The sequence below is a fragment of the Betta splendens genome, chromosome 16, assembly GCF_900634795.4.
Source record: "Betta splendens chromosome 16, fBetSpl5.4, whole genome shotgun sequence".
Classification (NCBI taxonomy): Eukaryota; Metazoa; Chordata; class Actinopteri; order Anabantiformes; family Osphronemidae; genus Betta; species Betta splendens.
Genome location: NC_040896.2, coordinates 12179287 through 12202182, shown reverse-complemented (window position 1 = coordinate 12202182; position 22896 = coordinate 12179287). Strand labels below are relative to the sequence as shown.

General features: G+C 47.8%; 2 protein-coding genes across 7 annotated transcripts in view; both read left to right on the top strand.

The window, feature by feature from the left end:
• The window catches only part of LOC114843023 (glutamate receptor ionotropic, NMDA 2D), a 69291-nt gene extending 60625 nt beyond the window's left edge, over positions 1 to 8666 (top strand). For all 5 annotated transcript variants that reach the window (XM_029129205.3, XM_029129206.3, XM_041067785.1 and 2 more), the window contains one exon: positions 99 to 8666. In XM_029129205.3, coding sequence (XP_028985038.1) covers positions 99 to 3299 — 3201 coding nt within the window. In that variant the 3' untranslated portion in view covers positions 3300 to 8666. The remainder of the gene's footprint in view (positions 1 to 98) is intronic.
• Positions 8667 to 14928: 6262 nt separating this feature from the next.
• The window catches only part of prkcg (protein kinase C, gamma), a 14948-nt gene continuing 6980 nt past the window's right edge, over positions 14929 to 22896 (top strand). The window contains exons 1-9 of one of the 2 annotated variants that reach the window (XM_029129208.3): positions 14929 to 15481; positions 16449 to 16695; positions 19219 to 19250; positions 19333 to 19415; positions 20286 to 20397; positions 20722 to 20850; positions 20929 to 21085; positions 21177 to 21378; positions 21728 to 21925. In XM_029129208.3, the coding sequence (XP_028985041.1) occupies positions 16454 to 16695; positions 19219 to 19250; positions 19333 to 19415; positions 20286 to 20397; positions 20722 to 20850; positions 20929 to 21085; positions 21177 to 21378; positions 21728 to 21925 (1155 nt within the window). In that variant the 5' untranslated portion in view covers positions 14929 to 15481; positions 16449 to 16453. Of the gene's footprint in view, positions 15482 to 16448; positions 16696 to 16830; positions 19251 to 19332; positions 19416 to 20285; positions 20398 to 20721; positions 20851 to 20928; positions 21086 to 21176; positions 21379 to 21727; positions 21926 to 22896 lie in introns of those variants that run through there. The other variant, XM_029129209.3, reaches the window with a different exon arrangement.

The window sequence follows — 22896 nt, the reverse complement described above, 5'->3', positions numbered from 1 at the left end:
AGTACACTCCTAAATAGTTGGACTTTTGTCAATGCATCATTGAATCTGCTTTAATTTCAGGCCTGGTTGTACAGTTCTCTATGTTTTTGTGTTTTTAGGGCATGTATAGCTGCTGTAGCTTTGAGGATGAAACTGCACCAGGTGGAGCAAAATCTTTGCCTACTCATCACCACAGTGCGATGGTTACAGTCCCGTCCCAGGCGCACGTTGTCTCAACATCTATGACAAACCCAGCCATTGCTATGGCGCAACAGCAGCAACCACCCCAACAGCAGCAACCACAGCCCGTCTACAAAACACCTCTACCGGGCTCCCCTCCCACCGTGGTGCATTCTGGGACAGCACTGGGTCCTTCCAACAACCCCATTGCTGGTGCACCCCTTCCTTGCTCGACCTTCCTGCCACGGCCAGATCGTAGATTGGCTGTGGTAGATCGCTGGAGACTCCCTAAATCTGCTACAGCCACCAATCCTATGGCTGTAAGAGGGGGGATCACGGACATGGGACCCTTTTCTCAGAAGGTCCCAGCAAACTGGGCTTCAACTGCTGGAGGGAGTGGGGGACTTGACGGCTATAAAAGATATTATGGTCCCATTGACCCTGAGGGACTGGGGCCCTGCATGGAGCAGCAGGCAGGTTCCCAGACCCCCAAGACTATGCCCAGGGGCCATCCCCAGCCCCCTCCAGCCAGTGTCGCCTTCTACTCAGAGAAGGGCATGGACCACGGGGTGGGGAAGAAGGTGGTGGGAGGTGGCAGCGGAGGTCAGGGGAAAGGGGCCGTTAAGTCTCTTGGCACTCCTAGACTGCCTCCTAAGAGTCAGGCCCCTCTTCCTCCTACACCTCCACTGCCACACCCCTCTCCCCCTCTCCCCTCGTCCTTCTGGAGGAAGCGCAGGCCCAAGAAGGCCAAAGATCCTGGAGGGCCACTGTACGAGAACATTTTGCCACTGGGGCGCAGGGGAGGAGCACGAGATGGAGTGAGGGAGGGTGGAGGGAGGAGGATGCGCCCCCTCTCTCCCCCGCTCTCACTTCCTGTGCCAGTACCCCTTAGCCCCTCCTACACCCCTCCTTCTCCGTCTGCATCCTTGCAGTATACGTCCTCGTCCACTTCATCGACCACCTCATCCACATCCACGTCCTCGTCTGCCTCATCTTCTCGCTCCACCTCTCCTACTTACTCATACAGCTCCTCAAGGAGCACAAGAGATAGGACTGGGGGAATAGACGGAGAGGATGATGATGACGATGAGGAGCTGACGGAAGAATCAAGCCTTCTCCTTGGTAGGGGGAGGGATAGGGAACGCTCAATCATCCGGCCTCGTTCCCTCAGCCATGGACGCCTGCCGCCGCCTATACCCCCTAGGAAACCTCGCACATCCTGGGGTGACAGAGAGAGGGAAAGAGAGAGAGGCGGGAGCCAACTTTCTCAGCTCCAAGAATGGTGGGCAAGCTGGAGTGAAAGAGAAAGGGGTGGAACAGGTGGAGATACTGGCAGGCAAAAAAAAGAAAAGAAGAGGAGGAAAGAGAAAGAGAAAGAGAAAGAGAAGAAGAAAAAGAAAAAGAACAAAAAGAGGAAAAAGAGAGAGGAAAGAGAAAGAGAGCGAGAAAGAGAAAGGAAGAGGAGAAAGGTTAAAAAGAAGAAGAAGAAGGCACTAAAGGTAAAAAAAAGAAAGAAATCCACTGGGGGTAAACACTCTGAGCCAGAAGAGGGAGATGCAGAGCCAGATCGGGAAGGGGAGGCAGAAGGAGAGCGAGAAGGAGGAATACAAGACTACTCGTCCTTCTCTGCCCAGTATCGAAGCACATTTGGCGAGAAAGGCCGGGATTCATGGGAAGGAGAGCGGGATAGAGGCAGGAGAGAAGGAGAAGAAGGAAATGACAGGGAGGAGGAGGACAGTAGCAGAAGCAGAGAAAGGCATCCTAAATCCTCACGCCCTCATTCCAGACATCGAACACCCAGTAAGCGCTATCCTAACCTCAACAAACTTCCTGCATCTGTCAAATTTTGGGTGAACGGAAGAGGAGATGATTCCAATACCCCTCCAGCATCTCTCCACCCACTCCTTCCATCCTCCAAGCGGAGAAGAAGTGGAGGGATGGACAGAGAAGATAGCAGTAGGCTTGGGGAGCGGCGCCCTTTGTTAATGCATTATGAAAAAGAGAAAGCACAGACAAGAGAAGGGTTGTCCTTCCACGAATGGGATTCTGAAGATGATGAGGTTGATGATGAAGAGGAAGAAGACGAAAGGGATAGAGTGAGGGAGCGGGAGGATAGGGGAAGGAGAACAGGTAGGGGAGCAATGTCTGAGTCTGAGAGGGACAGGGCCAGGGCTGAGGACAGTTACTCAGATGAGGGCTCCTCAGGAGAATTTGGCCGTTTTGAAAGGTACTGGGAGGGAGGTGCAGGGGAAAGCGGTACTGGAATAGGAGGCATAGGAGGAGGAGGATGGTTCTTTGGAACCTACCCGTCAAGAGAGAAGGGAGGCAGTGTGAACAGTCGAGATGACTCTTTGCTTGGAACGCGAGCAGAAAGATGGATTGGTGCTGATTTCTGGAGTTCAGGACCAGGTGTAGGTTGGGGATCAGGAGGAGGGAGCGGAGGGCTTGGTTCTCAGTGGCCGCCACCACCTGCAGCCTTTCCTCCACCTAGGAGGTATTGGTCTATGGACAAGATTCCTGTCAAGGGGGAGAAAAAATGGAAGAGTGGAGGAGGCAAAAGCAAGGGTAGAGCAAGGGAAAGAGGCGAAGAAGGAGGACGGGCCACCATGTGCTCGTGCAGCCTCTATCCCCAACCCCATCCTTACCCACATCCCCACAGCCGCTCTCACACCTCCCACTCCAAGAGAGGTACGACAGCCCATTCCCATAGCCAGGAAGAGCTTCTTCCCCACTGCCACAGCTTCAGTGGAAGCTCTCGCCCCAAGTCTCTGCCTCCCAAACCAGACCCCAGTCAGGCCAAATCTGGCAGCCAGTCTAACCTCAGCCTCAGCACACAGCCTACAGACCATCCACCTCAGCCTTCACCATCACCACCACAGCAACAGTCCATGTCTCCAACCTCTCTCCCAATGACCATTGCGCCTCCGCCATCCACATCCTCCGTCTCACCACCAGCAGGCGTAGGAATGGCGGGCCAAGGCCAGGCCCAGGCTTCGGCCAGTGCCAAACTCCAGTATCAGAGACTGCGCTCTGTGCCTCAGCCACGGAGGTTCTACTCCCCCCACCTGCCACTTAAAGCCAAGAGCCTGTGTTCACGCAGAGGGTCGGCCCACTTCTCCAGTCTGGAGAGTGAGGTATGACAGGGGGAGAGGAGAGAGGGAGACGTGGAAGCAAGCACCGCCATAGTCACTGAGAACCATGGTGCAACGCCAGCCAGGGATGACACCAGAGATTTGGCTGCTTTGGTGACCAATCAGTTAGCGAACACCACTGCGGGAACTAACATGGACAGTAGTTCTTTTGCTAATACTACCTTGTGTGAAAACCACACAACCGCCACCCGCTCCATTGTGCGTGTCCTAGTGAGGGCGACAGTGAGACGCCACACCAGGGTGAGCTACATCCGTTTGGATGGTTCCCATGAGGATGAGAGTGAAAATGAGGCTGCATCACTGGGGACGGAATCCCCAGAACTTCTCCTTCGCTCTGAATTGAGCTTTGTGATGTCATCTTCAGTTCTCCTCCCTTCCCCAAGTCACAACTATGGATAAGAATAGTCACCAACCTGTGAGTAATGATGTCATATTTGTACACTCGAACACAAACACAGACACATACACCTGCACACACACGCACATATATGCTGAAAACGTCTCCCTCCCTCTGGCTTAAGAACATAACTTGTGGGATGTGGAAGCTCCTACCCACTCCCAAAAGATGCCAGTGCCAATAGACTCTGGCTCCCCATCGTCACTGGCTGTAGGCTTTTGAACTGGTTGGTAGACTGCTTCGTGGCGTTGGAGAAACTGCCCCCTCTTCTTCCTTTTGTAAATCAGTTGATATAAAAAGCAATGCAGTCACCTCAGTCATGTGTTCTATATGCCTGGTCATCTTTCACTGGACAATGAGGACAGTGCTATTTTTTTGCCCTTTGACCTCAAAACGACATCAGACCCATCTAGCTCTACCCCAGGACCATCTACGTGATGTCATGTTTTACTAGAAACTCTTTTAAACCAATCAGATTGAACAGGAACCCCTTCTCGTCCTCCCCGTTGGAGCTTGTTGTGTCACCTTTGGTTCAATTGGAACTCAAACACAGTTGAGTATTGAAGTATTTGAGCAACAAACTGAACTTTAAAAAGAAAAATAATATGAAAAAAGGACATGTAGCAGATTTTCCTTTATGTAAGTCTTTTCCTTTCTTACTTACACTTACACTTTTCTCCCAGGTCCCTCTTTTTTTACTCTATCAATATACTTCTCTCACTGTGTTAGTGTTTAATAAGAGGAGGCTGGATGTGGCTTGTGTTGGAAGTGGGAACGTCTCCATAGCAGTGCCAAATTTCCACTCACTAAAGCCTTGGAGCATTATTGGGTTCAAGAAATTTGTTTTCACAGATAAAGTCCCATTTTTTCTCCAGCATCTGAACAACACATAAATTACCATCACATAAGTTGATAAAGTGGATGATTGGTGTAATATCTGTAATTGGCACTAGATGGCTGCATCATATTCAAGTATTGGAGACAACTGCAAGAGCTGATGAATTTAATAAGTGTAGCTGGAGTACATAATACAGAGAGAGGCATGTGCTGGGAACTTTATTGTTTTTATGAAGGTGGCCAGTCAAGATTTATTCTGAGGAAGTAAGAGAAATTGAAACCAGCTGTGGTGCATTGTAAAAGCTCTCTTAGGATATTAATGTGTTTCACTACTGTTGTACTATAGCAGAGTTTGTAGATGATGGATTATATGAAGCACAATTCCTTATTCCATTTTTCACTTGTGTGCCACACATCTCTTTGTAACTGCACAATCTACAGGTAAGATAATTTGTTTAAATCTGAAAAAAAGCATTAACTGGGTGTTACCTCATTTTGCTTTTATGGACATTAAACTTCACTGATAATGGTTTAAAGAGCAAAGTACCACAGATATGGACAAATGATTTTGTGCGTTTATGATTTCTTTTTGGCAAATAAGACAAATGAACGATATACTGTGAATGTTTTGAGTTGCACATACAGTTCAGTTGCTGAGGCATCAGTAAGCGCAGTCAATAATAACTCCTGTTATCAAGATTATCAGATGACTGTTTGACTTTTAGCAATATTCCCACCTTTAATGTGACAGGGATGCGTTGGCACATATGTTTGCATTCGAGACATTGTAATTGTTTTTCCTCTATTTAAAATTGGACTATTTGTATCAGCCAGAGTCAGATGGTTCATATCTTCAATGATGTTCGTATAGGTCCATCAGGTTTCATCTAATTTGGTCCGATGTTATTGTAATAAACGAGTCTGGAGCACCTGGCTCTGGCTGACCAATATGAATATAAAATGCTCTGTGTTCAAGAGAGACTAGTGAACTGTTGTATCCTGTGTGTGCCAAAAGCCATCTACTGTGTAACCTGTGTCAATGTAACCAACATTGCACACATTTTAATTTTCACAAGGTCAACGTATCCACCGCTTCTCTCACACTAAGACCAGCCACAGCCCAGCTCTTCTTCTATTGTAGTTGAATGTAGCTTTGACATGATGTAGCAAAAGAAAACCTAAGTTTAGATTTTGTAGCTTTTTTGGGTGATGCTGACCAGAAGGAGAGGGGGTTGACCTGCTACTGTATGTGAGGGACTGTGCGTTGTGTTTGTGCATGTCGTCACAGATCGAAGGGTTAGTTGACCTTCTCAGTTACCCTTTAGCGCTATCCCTGCAGCGAGGGCAGGCTGTACCTTTTATCTGCACATGGATTGCTTTGTTTCTACGTCTGTGTGGAACAAATTTTTAAAAATATTGTCTTTGTTTTTTGAGAAATGCTTTCGCCATTTCGCCTTCTTTGGAAAACCTCAGAACCATTGCATGTTTAGCTGAATGAAATCTTGACGATTTACGGTGGGAGGGTTGTGTAGTTTAATTGAAGCTAACGCTTAGGACACGGGCGGCCATTTTTCAGTGAGATAGTAAGCTTGCGCTACTCTGCACCCCGGCAGTGGAAACCACAGCATCAATTCGACTGCTTCCCGTGTAGTAGGACTCAATCATTTTCAGCCAATCAACAGGGCTTTAAACCTGGTGTGTCACTGAGTATTATTGATTTCTATTGAGGCACTAATACTTAAGTCTGTGACTGCATGAACAGAAGTGACTTTAAAACTCTTTGGCTTATTTTGTTCTATTTATTTTATTTTTTGCTGGAAAAAAGAATATATTAAAAAATACTATGTTTTTGAGAATGTACCATGTTATACTGTGATTTAACTGAGATATTTTATTGTATTCAATTATCATTTGAATTCTATCATTTATCTATAAAGAAATATATATGTACAAATAAATATATACATATATATACATACAGGTATATATATATATTAGTTAAGTTTGGTATATTTGGAGGAAGTGTTAGATAAAATAGTTTTAAATGTTTTAGCTTTGTAGCGATTCTAGACACTGAAATCATTTTTGAATTTCAATTCCTCCTATATGACTGTGAAGACATTAGTGCCTGTGACAAAAAAGACAAGTAAAAGTCAAAACTCTATTCATCTGTATCTACTATAGCTATCAGTCGTCACTCCTCTTGTACTACCTAACATTACTTTTTGACACTTGCTGCTTTTACATGTCAGTGTGTTTTCTCTCTCAGTCCGTCGTGTCTTTTGCTTTCTGCTGCTCTCCTCTGCAGCTTCTTTCTCTCCATTTTATTCCCAAGCTGTGGACATACTTTCCCTCTTAAAGTTTTATCACGTGGTGATCACATCCATGTGTTAATTAACCCCTTCGCTGACCTTTGCTTTATCCCTTTGATCACTTTTTTTTAAGTCAGCTCATTCCCATGTCTGTCTCTCACTTAGCAAAAAACAGAGACCAGTAGATACTGTGTTCTTGCTCCTTTTGACTGATTGTTGATGATGATGATGATCAATTACTTCATTGATGAATAATTAATGAACAATGTTACTATAACTGATGTGACTGAAGTGTGTATCTGATGACCACGCCACTGTAGCAAGTCTGGGCTGTACCACACCACCAGCGAACAAATGAGGCCACAGTTGCTATGGTGTTGCCATGGCATTTTCATGGAGTTGCCATGGTGTCGTCTGCACCGCCACCACCTGGTGCCTGCTGGGTAATATAGCATAATGTCCTTCACTTTCTCCAAAGCACTAGTCAAAGATCTGCTGTGTGCCCCTCTGCTTAGTCCTGACCTTAATCATCCGGAGGTGAAATATTTAAAAGCTCACTTTGGAAGGCGCTGAGGGGCAGCATGGTGGCGACGTGTCTGCTGTCTATGCTCCTCTAGACTGGACTGGTCTGGCTTGAAGTGACTGTGATAAAGTGTCCGTGCCGTGTTGATCTTTAAATAATCGATGTGCGCTGCTGTGCTGAGGTCTTTGTCTGCCGCTGGATTGCATTTTGTGGAACTTAAAGTGGGTTTTACGTTTAAAGGGTAAATGTCATGTGTGTGTGGTGCATGTAGACATGCAGTGCAGCATGGCTCCATCGTGTTCCCGTCCGTCGCTCCCTCTGTTTCTTTCGCCGCATGTATATTTAACATCACTCAGGCAGAGATTTCCATCCTCGTCTAGCCGTCTAAAGCACTGTCTCGAGTAGTTCGCTCATCCCACACAGGCACAAGTGTGACTTTACAAACCCGCAGCACACGCAGTCTGGTTACTACTGTATTTCTGTCTGAAATGTGGTTCAACAGTGTGGCTACAGGGACGTTAAATACATCCTCCATCAGTGTTTCATCCGTTTTGTGAATCGGCTTGATTTGCATCCTTCTTTTGCGCTGTCTTGCTTATTTTGAGCCATCAATTCCTGTTTAGAGTAGTCGGGTTCAATTTGTTTCACTTTGCAGACCAGCTCCTCTTTTCATGTTCCTGTTGTCCTAATCGGTTTTGATTTATCACATTAACCGTTTGATCATATTATATCCACCGAGCAGTCCAGTCCAGCCTAGTGCAGTGGGCTCCAGGCGGGTCTAGTGCCTGAGTTTGTAAGAGATCCTGGTGCAGCCTCAGTCTCCTCCCTTCTCTCCACTGAACCTGTGACCTGGGAAGCCGTACGTGTGGCGCTCCAGAATTCAAACAGGGTCCTCATTGGCTGAATCAGCCATGAATTATATCAAGGAAAAATACAGGAGTGCCACACGTACTCACCAGATGTAGGGGTTTGCACGATGCAGCCTAACGAGCTTCTCTGGCCACAGTGACAGAGCACGAATACCCACAGAAACCAGTGTGTGTTCTCAGCATTGTACAAGGCCCAGTTCTGCTCTAGTAACCTCGCCAACACTACAGGCCTACTTACTGGTTGCTAAGGCGGGTTGCTAGTAGGGTGATGTTGCTCCTAGCCCAGACTGGTCTGGTCTATGCCCTAATTTAAATGTGTTAGTTTATTTGACATTGTCTGTCTGGGGTGGGGCTGGAGGGTCAGTGCTGCACTTACTTCTGAGAATTGCTTCATAAAATATGATTCTCTTTAATTAATGCCAGTGGTGCTGTGTTTCCTTCCAAACCTTTTGTCACGAATGTGATTAGAAGTGAGGGGCTTGGAGATTGTGTTTGTGAAGTGTGGGTGTGCGTGGGTGTGTGGCAATGTGTGTTTTCTTGTGTGACAGTATTTTTCCTCACAAGCCATTACCCAGTCAGAGCTCCCTCAAAGTAAATTTATGGAGAGCTCAAAGTATAGTTTCTCTGGCATTCTGACAGGCGGTTACCCCAGTGTGTGTGTGTGTGTGTGTGTGTGTGTGTGTGTGTGTGTGTGTGTGTGTGTGTGTGTGTGTGTGTGTGTGTATGCTTGCCTGCCTGCTTGCTTGCACACATTTCTCTGAGGTTTCTTGGGTCTTGTCAGACTTTTGCTTTGATCTGGCCAGGGCTGACCTAACATAATCCACTTCTTTCACACTCAAAGAGAGCAACACACGCACACCTAACACCGCGCCTCAACTCTCAACTCTGGCCAACAGCGACCGCGTCTGACGGGGGCTATTTTTATTACAACAAACGGTTGTGTTTCTGCTGATCAACAGAGACCTGCCCCTCATGCAGATCCTTCTCATTTCCACATAGTCTGGTGTAGAATGAGCTCTTCATATAACTTTATAGAAAAAGATTCTTCTATTACTGCAAAAATACAGTAAATAGCGAAATAGGATGGAAATCTGAGAAAGAAATATAAGCCAGCATTTTAAATAGTTTTCACTGTCATCTTTCTCAGTGGGAAATCTTTTATCTGGCTCTCAAAGCGGCTTTGAATTGATTTGCAAATGCAACTTGGTTCGTTAAAATCGTGCTGAACCAAGCATGAAAAACATCTAAACAGTACCTGACACACGATATTCTGCAGGAGTGTTGACGGGGATATTAAATATGTTTTGTTCTGTTCCCTGTGCGCCTGCGATCTGCTAATTAGCCATGCTTTGTCAGTGTGATGGGCTAATAGCTAATTGCATTGTGAGGCCTCTGTGTGTACATGCGGTAATGACTTAACGCTCTAATAAGATTGAGTTACAGGCAGTTGGATCATGGTGTCCCCAAGCACTGATCTGAGGTCAGTGCTGTGCTTTAGTCTCTGAAGGCTGTGATGGGAAAGTGGAGGAGAAACTGATCCTTGATCTCCCATGTGGAGTTCCTCTCACTTCAATCATATTCCTTCATTTACCTTAGAGCTGGGTTCAGTTAGACTCCAGGAGTGGTGGAGTTTCTACACGGTAGCAACACGGTTTGATCAAACATATTTCCATCTAATACAAGCTTTTATTTTGAAACAGTCACACAACGGCTCGTCCTGCCACTGTTGAACCCCCGCTTTCTGCCACCTGCTCCATCTTTTTAACCCCTCTTGCCTCCCTTGCTGAGCCTGATAAGTTGCAGCAGTCACTTCAGTTCCAGCTCCGTGGTCACACACAGACATTCGTGAACAGTGTGGGGCGAGTGCGCTGCGTTCCCGCTGAGGTGCAGCAGATTGATCCTGTACTGATCTGCCACCAGCTCCCTGGGGATTTGTAACGCATGTCTGTGGTGCAGGGCTTAACACTTCCTCGCTCTCTTTCCGCCTTTCTCTCTCTCATTGTGTCTCTAACTCTCGTCCTGTGCACCGCAGTGGCCTCGCTCTCCTGCGCCTTTTCCCCTTCCATCGTTCTCGGTATTTTGACAGTTACAGGTTCCCTTTGTGCTTCTGCTTTGATTTTCATTCCATTTCATTTCCTCTGACTCGCGCTGTCATTTCATTTGCTCTCTGTCTTCCTCCATCGCTGGTTATCTCTTCTTTAAATTATGGTCTTCCCAGTAGATTTGCCTATTGCATTTGCAGATCATGTTCTTCAGTGTTGCTTTTATTGACACATGTTCAGTAAATTTGTAGAGATATTTCTTGATATCAGCATCTACTGTATTTCTACATATGCTCCACTCACACACATACAGTAAATGTGGAAGTGCTGCTTCCCTTTCATCATGTTTGCAGTGCCGCAGGGTGGTACAACTCATCGGCTTGATCTCTGAAGTTGAAAAAACACACAAGCATCCTTTCATCTCGTGTGCGCCAGCCAATCCCTCACATCCTCCATTTTCTGGAGTAACGCTGGGCCATGACCGGGGACAAATGAGCTGACCCGCAGCTGATGCCACACAGTTTGCTGCTGCGCTCAAAGTTTGCAGAGCGTGTGTAATTTAGCAAGAGAGCCAGCGAACGTGTGCACTAATTTGTCATTAATGTGTTTAGATCATCGCGTGCTTGTCTGATTCTTTTTGAACACGTTATAGGTTTTTAATGACTGCTGTGGTGACGCTAACACCCACAGGCTCTGCTTGCACGATTAATAAAAACATGTACGTGGATGCAGATTAGTGCTGCAACTATCAGCTATTACTGATTAATCCAATTATTATGTTTTTGCACTAAAATCCTAGAAAATCACTTACATGGTTATTTGTTTGAACTGAACGATCCGATCATCAGCGCTCTACTGTAAATATCAGTTTGTTGTATAATTGCATCCCTTAATGTGTTTTCTTCGTGTCATCCGTCACAATGTAAAGTGAGAAGAATTAATCGCCTCGTGAGCCTGCAGCTCAGTAGCGTCAACAGAAGCCTGGGTCTGCTGTGTGTGTGTGCTTGTCCAGCAACAGAACAACCACATCTAGGACACCAGAATTATTCATGCTACATCCTTGTTTGCACGCGTGTGTGTGTATGTGTGTGTCACCTGCCCAGCGGGATTTCATCCTAGAAAACTGGGATAGATTAAGATATGCTTGTACTCCCTTTGCCTCATTATCCAATCACCCCTCTTCCACTGAGTCTCCTGCTTTCATCCCTCCTCTTCAGCACATTTTGTTCACCTCTTCCACTGTGCAGCATTAAAGAAGGTTTTGCTCCTTGCTAGTATTTTGTACAAATATATTACTCAAGGTTCTAGCTCCCATGGCTGTTGTGATCACATTATAGTAGGTGATATTTGTGGATTGGCTACAGTCCCAGACTCAATATATTCAAGGTCTTAGATTTAATCTCCACCTAGTGGACGCAAAGCCAAACATTTATTTAAATTATAACATAATAAAATCGAATAGAACATGTTCTGCTGTTATGTGACTTGTATTTATTTGTACTCAATCATCAATCATTTTACAGCCATTGTTGCCAATTAGCTTCACTTTCAAAGGGTCTCACATTGTGATATGATGCCACAGCAGCCACTTGTTTCAATCAAAAAGTCCTCAAAGTCCAATCAGCAGAGAAAAATGCAAACCAACATGTAAATGTTACAGTACAGTTACTCATTTACGCAAAGAGAGTATATCAACAATCCACTGTACTGGTTATACAGCGAGGAACCACAGCAAAAAGTAAATGTGGCGAGTGATTTATCATTTTACTTAACCTAATGTAATAGTAATGTATAAACATAAAAACTTATTTAAAAATACAAAAGAATGCAATAATAAGTAGACCAGTGGGTGTGATCTCCTAGAATCCCGGGTCTGATCTCCTAGATGTTTTGCTGTCCTTCCAGTGTCTCCCACAAACCAAACCCTTTAATTTATATCACTATCTGTCTTTTGTCCAAATGACTTCCTGATTGATCAGTATTTGTTGCTGCAATGAAAGGCAGGTCAGCAGTAAAATAAATATGGAGAGCTGGCTTGTTTGCTTCAGCCCTGTGAGCTCGTGGGCCATGTTGACAGGCTCTCATCGACTGCCAAAGCCTCATTTGACTGGCATGGAGCTCCGCTGCGCGCTTCCAAACACCCAGCATACTGCTCTTCATGAAACAAGCTAATAGGAGCCCCCCAACAGGAAAGCAGCGCGCGCAAACAGAGCCAATCAGTTCTGAAGAGACGAATGTTACAGGCGGGTATGATTACCTCAGACACCTCTCCTCCCCTGATCCCACAAACGGCGCTTAGGCAAGTCAATTTAGCCTAATTTCATTGGAGGAGGGAAGCATCCAGGCAGCCAGACAGGCAGGTTCAAGCCGGCGCTGGATGCGTGCGAGCACTCGTTAGATGATAATGGATGCGTGTAATTGGTGGAGTGCTGATTGCCCCCCCCCCCCCCCCCCCACACCCCAAAAAAAAGATTCCATCACTGGAATTTTCTGTTTCATTAAGGCATGGTCAGAAATAATACGATAGCCATCTGTAGACTGAGGCAGAGGAGGAGAGGAGCGCAGAGCAGCTTCTAGTGCTGCTTGAATGTCTGAGAGCGAGAGACAGGTTGAGATTCGGCGGCCGCGCGTTTCTCCCGACGCCGCAGTCGTCATCATTTTATTTTATTCCATCTGTGCTCAGTCGCTCTGTGTGTTCCTCACACGTCTGTCCGTCCTTGTGGCTCACAGCCGTAAAGCATCTCCGGATCGCTGCGCGCCGGCCTGCTTTTGCTGCCCGGGATCAAACGCTGTAAAACACGCTGTGATAGGCATGGAAATGCTCAGTGATACAGACACTCTGGAGCCACGAGTGCTTACTCATCACACCTTTGGAGGAGAAGCACCGTGAGACATTCATGTGCTTTGTTTTCCAATGGGCTGATTACTTCGGCGCTGCATGCTCGACAGCCCCCCCCCCCCCCCCCCCCCACACACACACACACACACACCCCACACACACACCCCTTCCTCATTTATTTGTAACAATGGAGCCAAACATGACTCATCCAAAATGAGAGCGAGAGAGAGTCGGGCGACAGCAGCAGCAGCAGCAGGTCCTATGGAGAGTTTCTGTGCAGGAAAAGCCCCCTATCATTTCCAATCAGCTGCTGGTTCTGCATGACTAATGCTGAAATGACATATATCACCGTCTGATAGGCCGTGTTCACACAGCTGTTTCTGAACACACACTCTCCAACTCACACACGCGCTGGTGCACGCCAGCTCACTCTTATCTCGCTGGCTGACACCATTTTGCTCTCTAACAATCTTGCTAATTATAATTGTTAATTAATTCTCTGACAGCGTCCTCATCAGGAGACTAATAACCTACATTTCCATTAATTAGACCTTCAACCCTTCGCTCCGTCTCTCCGTCCCACTCCAATCCGCCCCTTCGTCCTCTGCCTGCCTGCATGTCTGCTCCCGCCCGGTGCTCTCCTCTCCCAGGATGCTCTGCAGACCACATGCACGCGTGGAGTGATTAACCGTGTGTGTGTGTGTGTGTGTGTGTGTGTGTGTGTGTGTGTGTGTGTGTGTGTGTGTGTGTGTGTGTGTGTGCACGCTTGCATTGCTCACGTCGCAGAGACAAACATTTGAGCTCCGCTCCCGTTTGTGCAACAAAAACACACTGATTTGCTTTCTTGACAACGGTTATGATTAATGCCACCCTCACAGCTACAGTAACTACGAAGCTGGTGTCAGACGGTAATTAGCTTAGCTTAGCATGAAGACAGGAAACAGGAACAGCTGGCTTTGCTCTCCGCGAAGTGAAAGCAGAATCCACATGCCACCACCTGTAAAGCTCCCTAATTATCCCGGCGTAGTGGTCCAAGTCTCTGCTGGTTGCCTGGCAGCTGGACCCAGTCAGGAAAAAGCACAAACAGATATTTATCTTCTCACTTTGTACAGTTGGGCCATGATCCCTTAATGAATTTATGCTAAGCTAACTAGCTGTGGCTTTTGACTCTGATACATATTTACACACAACAGTGGATCGATTGGACGTGACGTGAAAGCAAACGTCTCCCTTTAATACTTGGTTTGTAGATTCATGTCAATGAGTGCGATGTCCTTGTACGAGATGAAGCAGGTTAGTGTGTGTGTGCGTGTGCATGTGTGTGTGTGTCCTGTGTGTGTGGCAATCAATGGACAAACAGCCCCTCTCTCCTGGAAGCGCCTCTTCCCATCAGGCTCAGCTGACCTGCTTTCAGCACACGCCGGAGCGCAGCATCATACCGCCACCTGGCCTGATCTCAGAACAGATTTCACATGCGGCGGGCAGCCCTTTGACTGCACTCTCGCAGAATGGAGTAACAGGGTTGTTTATTTCACAGGCTGTTGATTCTACAGCCTGGATCTGCGGCAAAGCTTCGCGGCTTTTAGCTGTTTACATGCAGTTTTATCTGTGCTTAACCAGCCTCTCCTTCTGCAGCTCTCTGCTCGTTTCCTCCAGACGGGATGCTCTCGCCCGCTCCCCGTCCCTCTATCTGCCTGGCTCACGGGGAAGTGAGAGACAGTTGGCACTTCCCAGTCCATACTGTATCGGTGGTGGCAAAATGGCAGCTTCTGTCTCATCCGTCCTCCTTCCTACCTCCCTCTCCTGAGAGAAGTAACCCAGATTTCAAAATGAATCGCCGCCTATTCCCTACAATCGTTCTCCTCTCTCTCTTTACCTCTTCTTCTGTCTCCGTCACTCCTTCGCTCTCTCCATCTCTCGTCCTCTTCGTAGTAAAACAGAATCAATCTTGGAAAGAGAATAGCACCTCTCCATCTCGTCCTCCTCCTCACCCTGCCTCTGGGTTAACGGATATATACCACTTTACTCTTCTGTCCTTCCTTCCTAGAAAGCTTGAGTCTGTTGAAACGCTTGTTGCTGTCGCTTCTTGCTCTAAACAGAACTTCTTGCTTTTTTTTTGTCTCGACTGACTCTTCTCCGCTCGCTGCGGCGCCGCTTCTCTTGTTTTTTCTTCTTCTGTCTTTCTCTTTTGTCTTTTTTTAAATTTATTTATTTTTGGACGTGGCCAGCTACAGGTGTGACACCTTAGCCTCCCCTTTGAAGTGAGCCAGACGAAAAGAGGAGAGGGAGAGACGAAGCGGAGGAAGCCGCCTCTCGGTCCAGTCTTTCCTCTAATATCGCGACAGATTTAGGTACTGGCTTTTATCATCGCTTCTCTTTCTGTCTGTGTCCACTTTTAGAACACATTTATTTCCTTGTTGTGATTTCACTAATTTCGAGGCAGTACTCCTTCTGCTGTTTGATTGATTTCCTCCTCTGCTCTTTGCTGAGACACCATCATTTCATCGGTTTTCTGTGGCTATGGGCTCATTTATTTATTCATTGAATCTCAGTTGGTGTTTCATTTATCATTTAGCAGCATGCATCCCGTTACCTCACCACATTTCCAGCTAATATTTGCCGCTCTCCCACTTTTCCCACCACATCGCGCTCAGTATAGACCTGTGCATCAATCCGGTCCAAACTTTTCTTCAGAAATGGGACTAATTGCTAATAAGGGCAGGCAGGAAGTCGGGAGAGGATACAGGCTCTAATATTGGAGCAGGTGGTGGGGGTGTTGTTGACATGGCAACAGGAATTACAGTTGACATGACGACTAGAGGACGGGTAGTTGGGGTGGGGGGGGGGGTGCAGTCGTAGCTGCCAGGCAGATGGAGATATAAGGGGTACAGACCGAGGGCAACGTGGATAGAATGGACGTATGTGGGACACAGGGAGTCGCACTAATCGCTTAGCGTCTCAGAGTCTCTTAGGAGGCTTCTGTCTCTGTATGTGAATTAACCTCCCCGTCTCCTTCGTTACACCTCTTTCTTTCCTCTTTCGCTGCCATGCCTGTCGCTGTCTCCGGGCTCCCTCCATCATCCTCTGCACTTCCGGGCCGCCATCCTCTCTCATCCTTCCTCCATCCCTGCCCTACATCCCATGTGCCATTAATACTGCTACCGTGACCTGTTACACGTCCCATCCCACCTATTCCTGTCCGTCCCCGCGTCCTCTCGTCCTCCACCGCCCCTTTCTCCTGTGTTCAAGGTCTTCTGTCTTTAGTTTAGTGATAATCCGTTCCCACCCCCCTCCCCTCTCTCTGTTTCTGCTCTTCAGGTGCCATGTCGACCCCGGTCTCCCCCTCCCCAACCCTTTCTCCTCTGACCCTGGCCTCCCCTGCATCAGCGACCTCCCCCGGTGCCTCCCCTCTGCCCTCGCCTCTCTCCCCTCCACCGAGGGTGCCGGTGTTCCAGAGGAAGGGAGCCCTCAAACACAAGAGGATTGTTGAGGTGAAAGACCATCAGTTCACTGCCCGCTTCTTCAAACAGCCCACCTTCTGCAGCCACTGCACCGACTTTATCTGGTAACACACTCACACTGCAGTACAGTACGTTCACACAGAAACCGCCCGGCAGTTCCTAAGCTGCCTCCTCCAGCATCCCACCACTCCATCTGACTCCGACTTTCTCTGCGCTGTTTTTTTTTTTCCTTCAACCAGATCCAGCTGCCTGCTGGAGAAGCAGCCTACACCGCAATGACCCGATCCGATCACATAATCTCACCTCCGCACTGCAGCCCACTCAGTACAGAGAACACATGCAGCACGCTAGCAGGCAAACTTAATTAGCATACGGATTTTCTTAGTATCGGTGCTTTGACCCTGAGTTAAAATACAGTAGATACACGGGCAGCGCCACAGAGGAGTCGTTGGGATCTTAAAGAGGCAGGCCAACACTTTAATGTCTAGCCTCTATGAGCACAAAGCACATAGTACCAAACTAATTTATCATCATCATTAAATATTTTTATGATTTTTGTGGAATGATTGTGCTACATTTCCATCTCACATTAAACTGAACAAAAGCTTTTTCATCTACTGCTCTAAAATGTGATGAGCATCATCCACTGATGATAACCGCTTCATTGGTTCTTTAAGTGGCCGATGAATAAATAAATACAGTAATTTGTTTTTTTTTAATTTACACTAGATTATTAAAAAGGAATGACCGAAGAAGCTGTTTTAAGGACCAATTGTTTATCAGCAAATCTCATTATCTTATCTTATATTATGGAGCATCCAAATGTAGAGGCAAATGTAATGAGGCTCTATTCGTGACATGCGCGCGCGTGCGTGTGTGTGTGTGTCTGCATGTGTGTGTGTGTGTGTGTGTCTGTGTGTCTTTGGAGCAACCAGCAAAGCGTGCTCTGCCCAGTGACTCCACACCCCGTGAGCCGTTGTGTGTGTGAATGGCTGCGTGGCTGTGTGCTCGGACATATGGTGGGAGTGTATGTCGGATGCGGGCTGTTGCGTGTGCCAGCAGCCTCTGGGAAGCTTTCAGGACATTCCTCCAACTGGCTGCTCTCTGCCGTGGCGGCAGCACTTAGTTCAGGGTGAGAACTCCTTTAGTTCTCTCAGCAAGTCATAGCAGCAGCTCTCAGCCTGCGTGTCGATGCCCACGAGGGGATCAGTTGATTAATAACAGACTAAAGTCATCAGTGTAGTTCTGAAATGTGTGGGTCGTTGTTTATTAAGCCATTTTCAAGTGAAAATACTCATATGGATGAGTATAAACTGAGTGCAGGAGCTGTCGAATCCACAGATTTGACTTTGCCCTGTTCAGGTTTATAGCTGCACTCAGTAATGTGAAGTGTTTAAGGGATGCAAGTAAAAAGACACGATGGCGACAGCTGAAATGTCTGAAAGCACTAAAGGAGCGTTGTGTTGCCCTGAACGGCACCTTCGGGATAAACATGACCTGGATGAATGAAAACCTTTACGGACCCCAAACGAGGATCATCCAGTGATGTATTTCACACAGATCCGAGCTCTGATTGGACGAGCCTTCTTCACAGCAGACAGTCTGACATGTCATTTAGGAACAGGTGTTACTTACAGCATTAACGATGGCTCCATTATATTCAGGCGTCGCAGCCGTGGCAGTGTGACAGTGAGGCAGGATTAACAATCCCAGGCTGGTGAAATGGATGAAGCCAAATGGAACACACGCATTATTCATTTTAATTATTGACAGCTATGCTTTTCTTGCTGTGACATGTCAGCACACCTTCTGTGAAAGCCCGTTATAAAGGCTCCAGTTTTCAGTTTTTATTAAATTTTTTATTCATGATTTGGAAAGAATACAGTATTTTTCATCATTTAAATACAGCCATTCTCATATTTCATAGTGATGCTTTGATGCTCTGATGTGCCGGCCTGGTTGAAATAAAAGCATCATTGTATTTATCCTCCACACTGAATTCTTGGTGTCGCTCGGCCAGCGAGCGACTCAGTGGATCCTCTTTGAATCCATACCTGGTTCTCTAATGCTCTCTGCTGGCTAAAAGGGAAAAATGGCCCGAACCTCGGATACTCCTGGATCCGAGTCTTCTCCCGAATGCTGATCAAGGATCAGATCACCCTGTGCCACCCCATGTTTAATTATTGCTCAGCCAGATGGTGAACTGATTGTAGATCAGTGATTACGGTCGGCGTCCCGCGAACCCCCGGGGCTCCTCCAGTGTGATTGTAGAGGAGCTTCCAGCTCGTCTGCGTTTCCAAACCTCCCAATCAAACCCTGATTCTCAGCAGGCGAGCTGCTGAGTGGACTCTTAAGTCAATCAATGGCTTTAATTATTCAATTGAAGCTCTAAGGAGACGGGAAACTAGCTAACGCCACCGTTTCACACAGAGGAGGATTGTGTTGCTGTGTGTGTGACAATCACTGACACTGCTCCTCTTGACCTAGTCAGCGTTCGCACACTGGTTTTGTTTGTCATCGTGCTCCTGGATGTGTGTGTTGGTGTGAATGCAGAGAGGCGCAACGTTTCACCTTCAACGCAAGCAGAGCCCGTGCTGTGTCTTAACACATGTGCCTTTCTCACTCAGGGGCATCGGCAAGCAGGGATTCCAGTGCCAAGGTACAGATCAGCCCCGAGGGACTTTACTCCGATGACAAAGATCAACGTTTGAGCATCTTACTTTTGTCTGTGTTTCCTTTAGTTTGCAGTTTTGTGGTCCACAAGCGATGCCACGAGTTTGTGACCTTCACGTGTCCCGGCTCTGTGACGGCGCCCCGACCAGATGTGAGCCCACGTGTCAGCGCATCCATCACAGCCCTGTCGCGTTCTGCTTCCTCCTTCGCCGCCTCACTCTAGATTTACGCCGTCGTCCTGATATGTAGCCGTCCGCTAACACGTGCACATGAGTCATGCGTCGATCCGTACGCGCGGCCTCGCGCCGTCTGTGACGTCTGCCTTCGTGACGTCATACGAGGCCTCAGACGTGCACACGGTGGGAGAGGACGAGGGTACGAGTTGAGGGTTGGACGAGCTGATAGGAGGAAGACACAGGGGAGGAAGGCAACAGACAGCGCGGGATTTGGGGAAGATTTCTCTTTTATTTGCATTTGTTTTCCTCTCCGCCAAATAAACTGCCTCAGAAATGAGGTCAAGGGGAACGTGTGTGTGTGTGTGTGTGTGTGTGTGTGTGTGTGTGTGTGTGTGTGTGTGTGTGTGTGTGTGTGTGTGTGTGTGTGTGTGTGTGTGTGTGTGTGTGTGTGTGTGTGTGTGTGGAGGGTGACAGTGGTTTTAAATAGAGGCTCAGAGCGATGAGGGAGGGTTTGGAAGAGGTTGGTGGTTGAGGGGAAGGGGCCCGATGAGCTGAGCATAGATAAAAATGATTCATCCCTCTCTGCATAGTATATTCACACCCGTACGCTCGCTCGCTCGCTCTCTCTCTCTCTCACACACACACATCCTTGCCTGAATGCTCTCTCATTTATATGTGCTCTCCTAGTGGGAAAATCTAATTGGCTTGTCCATGAATGCACCACTCAACATTTTCCCACTAATCATAGTCTGGGTGCATGTATGTGTACAGTGTGTGCGTGCGTGCGTGCGTGCGTGCATGTGTGCGTGCAGATTCTCATGCAAATAGTTTCTCCTGCACTTTAGGACCTGAAGAGTCATCACACATTTAAGGTCCACACATACTCCAGTCCCACCTTCTGCGACCACTGCGGCTCGCTGCTGTACGGCCTCATACACCAGGGCATGAGATGCACCTGTGAGTGTCAAACAGGGTGCATGTCTGTGACTGTGCTGTAATGTTATGAAGATAGAGATCAGGAAAGTCAGGAATATTTCATAAAGTTAAATGATCTGGAAAAAAGACAAAAACCTTCCAAATAGAAAAAGGCTCCAAAGTTTCGAGCTAAAGCTGACCAGGATTTAGAGCTATATTGTACTGCTCAGTCTATCGGCCTTAGTTTGTCATTGTTTACTATTGAATCATTATAATATAAAGACATCTTCCTCATTATAATCCTACATTGTTTAATTTTTGTGTTCTACCGATCTGTGTCTTTTGTCGTACTTGTTCATCTTTGAGCTTGTGATATGAACGTGCACCGGCGGTGTGAGACCAGTGTTCCCAGTCTGTGTGGTCAGGATCACACAGAGAAGAGAGGAAGGATTCATCTGACGGTCAGAGGAGAGAAGGAGGACGTCTACGTCACGGGTGAGGAGGCCTCTTTCAGACCAGAGACACAGGATTGTGCGTGATGTAACGAAGGGCTTTGTCTCTCCTCGTCACCAGTGCGGGAGGCTCGGAACCTGATGCCCATGGATCCTAACGGACTGTCAGATCCGTATGTTAAACTTAAACTGATCCCGGACCCGAAGAGCCACAGCAAACAGAAGACTAAGACCATCCGCTCCACGCTCAACCCCGTGTGGAATGAGAGCTTCACTTTGTGAGTCCGCGAGGACCTGAAAACTGCATTTCCTGGCGGTCGCCGTGCGTTTCTCCGGCGCTAACCCGCCGCCGCCGCGCCTGTTTTCCAGCTCGGTGCGCGGCCACCAGTGGGACCGGCGTCTGTCCGTGGAGGTGTGGGACTGGGACCGCACGTCGCGGAACGACTTCATGGGCGCGCTGTCGTTCGGGGTGAGCGAGATCTTCAGGCGGCCCATCAGCGGCTGGTTCAAGCTGCTGGCGCAGGACGAGGGCGAGTACTACAACATCCCGGTCCCGGACCCGGACCTGCAGGTACAGTAGGACCATCATCTACATCTAATAAACCACAGCTGTCCCCGCTCACACTGAGCCCGGCTCCTCAACTGTCCCGGTGCTCACAACTCCGTGCGAGGAAAATCATGGAAGATTTATGTTCTGTGTTGTAGCTGCATAATTAGGTAATAAATTATGCTGCGGCGGCTCCGTCCTGTTACTCTCTGTCTCCAGCAGGGTGCAGGATTGTCCTCCCTGACTGTCACCACACTCCGGGGGGGGGGGGGGGGGGGGGGGGGGGGGGGGGGGTTTGCTGTGGTGTTTTCTGTGCATGCGTCTCTGCTGCTGTGACCTCTGACCTCTGCCTCCTCCCACCGTGACTCTGCAGGAGCCGCAGCCAGACGCCACGGCGCCCTCTCTGCCCCAGGCCGTCCCGGCCCCTCTGTCCGACCCCTTCCCCGTGACCCTGTCCCCGACCCCCGTCCTGTCCTGCCCGCCGGTCCACTGCCCGCTCCCGGGCAAGGTCAAAGTGGGCATGCTGGATTTCAACTTCCTCATGGTGCTGGGAAAAGGCAGCTTTGGGAAGGTAAAATGTCATCACACACAATCAGCTCCTCTGATCCAAACGCTGTAAGTGAGGCCATTCAACTGGAAAACAACAAAGATTATTCCTGGCATTAAACAATTTCTTCTATTGATGGACTTGACCTTCAAGTGGCATTTCAGCAAAGCCGAATATAAAAAAAACTCTGTCCTCCCAACATACTCATTGTCTCTCCTTCCACTGCCAAATGATTCATTTATCCCTGAGCTTCTTTTGTGCTGTCAGCAGTCGTGAGCTCAGGCTGGCTGCCTTCCTACACGCCACGCAGGCAGACAGTCCTGTTGGAGGTGTTCATTTCAAGGGAGCCTCTGCTCTCCATTTTCTCTTTAATTCCCCTGTAGATGAGCCATAATGAAGCGAGCGGAGTTTTGAGTCCTCTTCCGCCTCTGAAATCCCCCCGCGCAGTTTCATAACTGTCAGAGGAGTCCACGGAGGACGGGAGAAATAGAGTCGACTTACGTAAGACGCGAGGAGGAGAAAACGACCCAAGGAAGGAGAGACAGACCCGGGGGCTGCAGAGTGAGGGCGAGAGAGAGAGAGAGAGAGAGAGAGAGAGAGAGGAGGCAAAAGAGGCAACGATGACTAGACTGCAGCCAGTGACAAAAATGGCCAACAGAAAATGGGATGAAAAGAGGAGCAGTGCTGTGCGTGACTGTGTTTGTGAGATTTGTAATATTCTGAAAGGTGATGAGTCCCGTTATTATGTAAGTTTGAAGCCACAGCAGAGACACTGGCAGTTCATCAGTAGCCTTCATGGACACCTTAGTGGAGCCGCGTTGATTTCTGAGAAAATGAAAGCGTGGAATTTTCTATTTGAAAGTAAATTGAGATTTCTTTTTTTTTTTTTTTTATCCGCGCCGGTTGGAGACAATTGCAGCTCAGCAATGCAGTGTGTGCGATTTCAGACTCCGCTGTTTGCGTCAGCACTCTCAATGCGCTTGACCACGTCGTTC